This window comes from Mesitornis unicolor, unplaced genomic scaffold (assembly GCF_000695765.1).
Source record: "Mesitornis unicolor isolate BGI_N332 unplaced genomic scaffold, ASM69576v1 scaffold8261, whole genome shotgun sequence".
NCBI lineage: Eukaryota > Metazoa > Chordata > Aves > Mesitornithiformes > Mesitornithidae > Mesitornis > Mesitornis unicolor.
The window spans coordinates 22,225-29,910 of NW_010161714.1; the positions used below are offsets into that span (position 1 = coordinate 22,225).

A 7,686-nucleotide genomic window follows, 5' to 3' on the forward strand; every position below is an offset into this window, starting at 1 on the left:
ATTTGCCGTATCTCCGCTAACATTTATGAACAAAGACAGTTGACCTTTGCAGAGTGAATGGCTAGATGCATGTGTAATTAGAGAATTATTAGCGGTATGTCTCATTTATTTACCTCGGGTTGTAGAGTCATACTGAGTGCCTGGTGCTGATTTGAGTACTGCTACCATAAACACAATTCAGTTATTTTTGAGAGACCTCGCTGATTCACTGCAGGAAAGAGGCTTGGAGCAAAGTAATATTTATGTGGTGTGCACTCTCTGGGGATGGGGGAGCAGGAGTGCTCAGAGAGCTAAATTCTTCAGTGGATTTGCTATACGTCTGGTGCGCAAATGCTTACAATAGAGCATGTCTCAATAGAGCTCTTCCTTTTATCTTTGTCCATTCTACTCTTTCCTCCTATTTCTCCCTTAAAACGTGGGCTTAAGGAGTGTGAAGCCTTGTGTGTCAGCAGTAAATTGGTTTCAGAGTGTGGCTCTGACACCGCATGCAGGCAGTCCCCTCTGAGCCCTCTCCGTTCTCGCGTACGCTGGCAGGAGACCAGATCTGCTGTAGCTTTTGCTGCTTCAGAAGATAAGCCGAGGAGAGGTGGAATGGCTGGAGAGAGGAGGTGGATGGAGAAGGGTTCCTCGGTGCGGACAGTAAAACCCCGATGCTCGGGAGTGCTGCAAACTGCGCCGCTCGGCTGTGCTGTCGTGGACCGGGAGAAGGCCACCCCTGACACCGGCTGTGTGCCTGAGCACTGGGGGAGCTGCCAGTGAGTGCCCACTGCGGGAGCATCGGGCTGGCCGCGTGTGGCAGTGAAGACTCCAAGCAGGTTTAATTTCTCATAGCCTAAGCTGGATTTGAAATAAAAGCAGGAAAGGGAAAGGTTTAGTGATAACCCGCCTGTGCCTACGCTGGTTTGATCCCTTTTCCATAGACTGATGCTTCAGTACTAAATAATTTGAGCAGAAATGTGTTCTGTCTTGTATTTAATGAAAACGCTCAATGCTTTCGTTAAGATCTGCATGTATGGATTTCCCCGCTTGCCGGGCTGCCATTCCACAAAGACACATGCCTCTCGCTGCAGCTTGACTGGCAGTGCTGATGTGTGAAGAAGAAAACCTTGATCATTTCGATTCCTTTGGCGTTCTAACACAAAGCGTGGCTTTATCCCGTGTGAAGAGATCTGGAAACAGATCGAGATTGTTAGCATCGAATTAAGAGATGTAGTGCAAATAATCAGGATGTGATAGAAGACCAAATGTCCAGAGCCACAGTGATAGCTCTTTTTTCTTCCTCCCCCTCTCTTCTTTTTGTAGCATAGGGGTGAGAGATGAAAGAAACATTATCCAAGCCTCCCTTTGCCATCAACCCCTCCTGCATAAAGAACGACTGGAGGAGCTGCGCTGCAGCAAGTGGTGGTGGTTTCTGTGCCTCGGCGTGAATTGAGCTTCCAAGGCTTAGTTGTAGGATTCAGCAGTTTTGTAACAGCTACGTGCAAAGAGGAAAGAAGGCAAAAGAAATCAAGACATTTGCCCACTTATGCTTGAGCAGACATTTTGGTTTTTCCCAGCTAGAAAAAGAACCAGAGCTGTATTTGAGTGCCTATACATCACTATTACATGTTGAGGGCCGCCGTGACTGAACGTTTCTGCTGATCCCGTTCCTGTTTTGATAGTGGGAAGCCTTCCTGTGAGGAAAATAGTGTAAAGATTATCAAACTGGTTGTCTATGGAAGGAGAGTTCAGATCCTGGGATTGGTGCCTTTAGGTAAAAGATGCTTGCAGTGTCAGATGCTGCTTTAACACAGCACGTTCAGTACCCGAGAGCTGAGCCTGTCGCAGGTCTCATCCAAGCACGGTAACTGTTTGGAACTAGAAGGAATTGCTGACGTTTATAATAAATAAAAAAAGCATGTGTGTGGGTCTTAATCCGCTAAGTAGGGAATAATAGCAGGTATGACAGTGATCTGTGTCATCTGCCAGTGCACATTAAAGTCACAAACAGGTCACTGTTTCCTGTCCTCAGCCTGTCGTACCTGTGCCCATGGCTGTCTTCTCCCACTGCTGTTACCAATTCAGAGTCCACAAGAATTCCTTGCTGCTCCCCAGGGCCATTGCAGGGCTCATTTCCTGTATAGATCAGACCATTAAGGTACGAGGGTTCCTGCCATCCTCTCTTGCTTACACCACTCTGAATCGATGGAAAAGGAGTTAGAAGATACTGTGTCACCTTTTAGTCTCCATTTGTTTTTCTAGCAGGAAATTCTGCACAGGGAGAAATTCCCCAGAGCTGGCGTCCAGGCCTCGGTGTAGGATTTGGTTTGTTTTGCAGGCGCTCACTAAGCTGCTTTAGGCCATCCTCAGAATTTAGAGCTCTGGCCTTCCCTCCCTCCACCACCTGAGCTCGCAGGACATCCCAGAGCCACTGCTGACATCTCTTGTTTCTCCAAAACAGGCAGAGCACACCCCATGGAGCAGCTCTCCCTCGGCGGCTTTTTCAGGTGTCGAGGGGAGCTGTGTGAATCACTGAGGGCTTGGGCTCTAGAGCTCTTCTACTTTCTTGCCTTCCCAACACAATCCCTGGTGTTGGTGATCTCCCTGTGAATAACTGCTAACACTCGCTTCATCTGCCGCTTTTAGGCAGCGGTTCAGTAATGCTGAGCTCCAGCAAAAAGGCCGTTTTCTACTGCGCAGCTCCTCTTCCAAACCATATTGCCTGGCCTCGCCGCTACGCAAAGGCCGCTGAGCATTGTGTGTTGGGTCACGACAAACTGGGAGATGGGGCCTGTGTCTTGGCTCTGTCTCGTTTTGCAGTGAGGTTGGTGCACAGTGCTGCCCACAAGCCGTGACTCAGCTGGGCTGTGTGGGAGCTCCAGGGCGATGACTGGGGCACCTTGGGCTGGCAGCGCTTGGCAGAGCTGCTCTGCCCTCAAACCAGCGCGACCCAGCGGTGCTGGAGAACTTCCCTGAAACTCGGGGTTTGTTCACTGCGCCTGTGCTTCTGGGCAGTGTCAGGGCAGCCTGGTCGTAGTCTCACAGAAGCTGCTGCAGCAAGGGAAGCACAGTCTCTGTTCAGCCCCAGGAAGGTGGCAGTGTCCTTTGCTTTATTTGCAGGTTTGTTAAATTTAACCATAGGGCTAGAATTTCCTTCTGTGTTACTAAATTGCCACCTAAATTGTGTAGAAATTGGTGCTTTCAACCCTGCCTGGCTTTCCTTTTACAGAGGTCTGCGTCTCTGTAAAAGGTATAGTTATGGCTTCCAGTTTTAGACATAAGGAAAAGATTTAATGAGTTTTTTAAGAAGAAGGAGAAAGAAGGCGAAATCCAAAGGTTAACGGTTGATATATCAGATGTTGCTTGGTACATGTATCTGCTCTTTATTTTTGCATTTCCTTTTCTCTGCTTCTCCAGGTGTCATCTTGACACGAGTACTTTAAAGCTTGGCACCAAGGAGTGTATGAAACTTGCTTGTAGGGCTGGAGAAAAGAAACGGCAGCGTTCTTGTGTGTCTCAAAATGCCTTGTAGAAGCTGCTTAGAGAGCGAGAATTAAATTCTGTGAAACAATTTTCATAAGCATTTGGTACAACCATGAAAAACAACATCTCTGCACCCTGTGCAAGCACAAGATACACGGATTACAGTGCAGTTAACATTAGTAAGGAGAACGGTGATGTCTGATTAGTAGCACAGGATAGGTGAGAAGGTTTCCGAAGCATCCTGCTCAGAAGTGGCATTAATGCAGTAATATGGAAGCAGTGAACACTGTGATGCTTTTCTGAATGGCCTGGTTCGTCCTGAGGGTGTTTAGACTTTGTTGTCGCACATGTAATTTAATGAACTTTTTGAAGAGACCTCTAGGCAACAGCCCAAACGCAGAAGGGCAGAGGGGAAAATGCTGATGGACAGTGCTACAGAGCTGGAACGCAGCGGCTGGGAAGGAAAAGCTGCTGAATGGGCTGATGGCTGAAAGAAGCAAAGCAACTGCACTTGGACTCGCTAACGGGCTTTTTGTCCTGACTGGAGCCATCTCTTTCTTTGGGAAGTTCTTTGTGTTGGAAATCAGGCCATAGCCAGGCCGGAGCAGGAAGGAAGAGGCGCAATAGTTGATCTGACAGGGTGTGCTCTGGGTGCAGAGCGACAGCTGTGGGAGAAGTAGGTTGGCTGCGGGGCATTGAACTTGGCCAGAAAGCCTCTGCAGCTCCTCGCACCGCTGAGGTCTGGTGTCACGCTGGAGCCTTTGCAGCAGAGCTGAGGGAGCCCGGGGGTGGTTGTGGTGAGGAGGCTCAGTGCCCGTGCAGTGAAGGGGCCAGCAGCCCTTGGAGGCCGTTCCTCCCCTCCTGCCGCCTCTCTGCGCTTCACAGAAATACAGAGAAGTGGCTTGGCAGAGGAGGGCTTGTCACCCTTCTCCTGTTCCCAGCCTGGAAAAGGAGAGAAGCTCCTTACCTTCTATCCCTGGTATTTCATAACGGGTTACGGACCTTTCTGCCGTGTTACTGTGTCTGCTTTGCTGAAAGGGATGTTGAAGCAGCAAAGAAGTGTGAGCTTTTCATTCTTTCCCCCAGTGATGTAAATTGTGTTTCAATCAATAAAGAAACCAGAATCTGCGATTTCCTCCCCGTGACCTTTAAATCCTGTGTTTCCCTGTACTGAGAGGTGCCCGTGACACCATTTGTGCCTTAGCTCGCCAACCCGATGGAAAAGCAATCTCATCTTCCTGGGCTGATTCCTAGGTCCCTAATGACAGGTTACACGTTAATACTTGTTTTCAGCAATTATCATACAGTTGTGTTTTGACTGGGACCTGATAGCAAACGTGAGTGAGAAGAGCTTCAGGCTAAGGCCTAATAGTGCAGCAGTGATACTTCATGTTTGCCTGCTGGAAAACAGTTCCCCCGTAGTTGTTGCAGTCCTTTTCTAAGGCAAATAGGTCAGAGGTGCTTGCTCTTTGCTTGTTTTTTATTCTGCTTCAGTGCATCTGACAGTGCTTTATATAGCGTCGGTTTTGTTGCTGCTCCGTTACAGTGATTATCACTATGGGGCATGAGGTATCAAACTCAGATAGCAGCCGTGTTGTGTAGGAACTACATAAACGTGCAGTAAAGAGAGAGTCTCTGTCATAAAGCGTCAGTGGTATCTTGAGGGACGAGGCAGGGGAGAAAAGGCCTGAGTCAGCAGTGCGCCCCTGTTGCACACGAGCTCGGTTGCGGTGTCCGATACAGAGCAGTTCTTAGAATGGGAAGGGACGCATTTCTTGTGTACGAGGGTGCAGGATCAGGAAAGATGAGCTCCTGCCTCCCTTCTGGAGATTAGCGCCTTTAAAATAAACCGGCCTTGCATGTGACAGAGAGAGGAGTTCAAGCATCTGTATAGGAAAAGATCCCTTTCTGAGCCTGAAAATTAGTGTGGTATTTGAGGAGCACATTCAGCATCAGTGTCAAAGTCCTCATTGTTTTAATCTTGCTGAACTTTAAGGATTTGTGTTGCACCTAGAAGTCTTTTCTCCTGGCAGATGGGAAGGTTATTGCCCTTTGCAGGGGGATTCTCTTCTGTTTGCAAGTGCTGCAACTGAGTAGGAAAACAAATGGTGTTTCTCGTCCAGAGGAGGATGAGATCGGTCTGTCTCCATCTCGGATTCAAAATCTCCTCAGTGCCACTCGTTGAGGGGTCCAGTTGTTTCTGTATTCTTCAATCCAGGAATTTGGACAGCCCAGAGATGGTAAAAGTCTTGCGATGGATTGGCATCCTTTGGCTGGCGACAGTGTGAGGAGTGGCCTTTGCCACCGTCTTCGAGCTCAACCCCACGTAGGTGCCCATTCAAAGCAGAATGATGCTGGCTCACTGATGTTGCTCTCTCCCATTTCTTCACAGCTCCTGTACGACAACCCAAAAGCCCGTCAGGAAGTAGAGTATCATTGGCGAGCATCAGGGTGTCCCCACATTGTCCACGTCCTGGATGTTTATGAGAATATACACCACGGGAAGAGATGCCTCCTCATTGTCATGGAATGGTATGGACCAGCAGCAGCCCCCACCGAGCCTTGCTCTTTGAGGGGTGGAGGGAGTGGAGAATGTGTTGGCTTAGATGGCAGTTAGGTGAGCTTTCCCAGCAGCCTTTTAGTTTGCACAGCAACCCTTTTGTTGTCTTCATGGACCTGGTAGGGAAATGTACAGCTGCTCCAGCCTTCTTGTGTGGTAGGGGAATGAGGAACCTCAGCCAGAACGTAAATTGTACTCCGTGACAATTGTCCTCATTAAAACATTGGCTAATTAATACAACCTCGAAAGATGCGCCTGTACAAACGTGATGCGCTTTGCTTGCGATTGGCTTCCAGTTTCAGATGTAAATCCCATGATTGAACATGATCCTCTTTGCTGCTATTTTGACTCCAGCTTTTCCTGTTCTCTCCTTGATCTGTAATACCACAGTTATTGTCTAATTCCCTGGGAACAAATTAATAATGCTTTTCGAGATCTTTGCTTCCTTCTTTATTTTCTCTTCATCTCCAGCTCTTACATAAAACCAGATTACTGTCAGCTCCCCGGTGCTGGCGAATCTGACTTCCCGACCGTGCGTGTCACGTTCCTTGTGACAGGGCACATTAAACCGAAAGCATCAAAACTCCTTGGTCTTGTTCTGTTTTCTGTTTATTCCATACCAGAATGCTTTGTGCATTGGTTCAAATGAGCATGTTGTCTAGGAAGCATTGGCATAGGGGGCCTGTAATACCTTCTGGTCCGTCCCTGCCATGGTTCTGTGTGGTTTCATGGATGCACAGCCAGGTGTTAATTTGATCTTTTCTGCTCGAGTAAAGTGGGGATTTTTTGTGTGTTCTTCGTTTCAGCATGGAGGGAGGAGAGCTGGTCAGCAGGATCCAGGAGAGAGGAGATCAAGCTTTCACTGAGAGAGGTGAAAAACCACACGTTGAATTTTAAAGTTTGTGAAAGATTGCTTCTCCTTTTCTGTGTCCCCTTACAGGAAGTTTTCTTTGATTTTATTTTTGTTCATAATTTTATTTCTTTTTTCAATTTTCTATGCATCTCTGTATTAAACAGTTATTTCTAAAACTTCCTGAAAATCAGGAGTTACCAGAATTGACCAAGTTCGGGCACAATGTGGAAGGTTTAGAGGAAAATCTGCTCAGTGTCTCCATTTGTGAACCACTGTGGTCCCTGGTCTCCTGCCAGACCCCCTCGAACGTGATCGATTCAGCTCCTACTGTGATTTCTCTTCTGGCTGCCCCTCAAGCAGCATCACTGTGCACAGCCACGCTGTGAGGTGATGAATATACCAAGCAAATCACATTTGATGAAACACCTCTTATTCAAGGGTTTTAAAGCACTACTTGAAGGAAGTGCTATTAGCCACACTGTAAACAAGCCTGCTCATCTGTAATAGGGACTGTGTGCAAGACCGGCTATGAGTCAGTGACAGAGCTTGCAGTAGAACAGCCTTGCCATTGTATTGTCTTTACTGTTTATTATTTGCAGAGGACCACAGGTGAGCCTGACTCTGCTTCTCCTGTCCATTCACAGCAGACAAGAGCTTGTTTCTGCTCAGGAGTAAGAACGTTAGCGTTTGTAACCAGCATCCTGACAAAATGATTAGAACTGAAAATTACGCCGAGCTTGCAAATGACTGTGGCTGTTTTGGAGGGCTGGTATAGAGGCCAGTCTTTCTTTTTTCTTCTTTTTTTTTGTGT

At 47.7% G+C, this 7,686-nt stretch overlaps 1 protein-coding gene across 1 annotated transcript in view; it reads left to right on the forward strand.

The window, feature by feature from the left end:
* Positions 1 to 5,854: 5,854 nt before the first annotated feature.
* MAPKAPK3 (mitogen-activated protein kinase-activated protein kinase 3) overlaps positions 5,855 to 7,686 on the forward strand; it is a gene marked incomplete at its 5' end in the record, with an annotated part of 12,774 nt that continues 10,942 nt past the window's right edge. Inside the window, 2 exons of the mRNA XM_010193416.1 lie at positions 5,855 to 5,994; positions 6,829 to 6,893. Coding sequence (XP_010191718.1) covers positions 5,855 to 5,994; positions 6,829 to 6,893 — 205 coding nt within the window. The remainder of the gene's footprint in view (positions 5,995 to 6,828; positions 6,894 to 7,686) is intronic.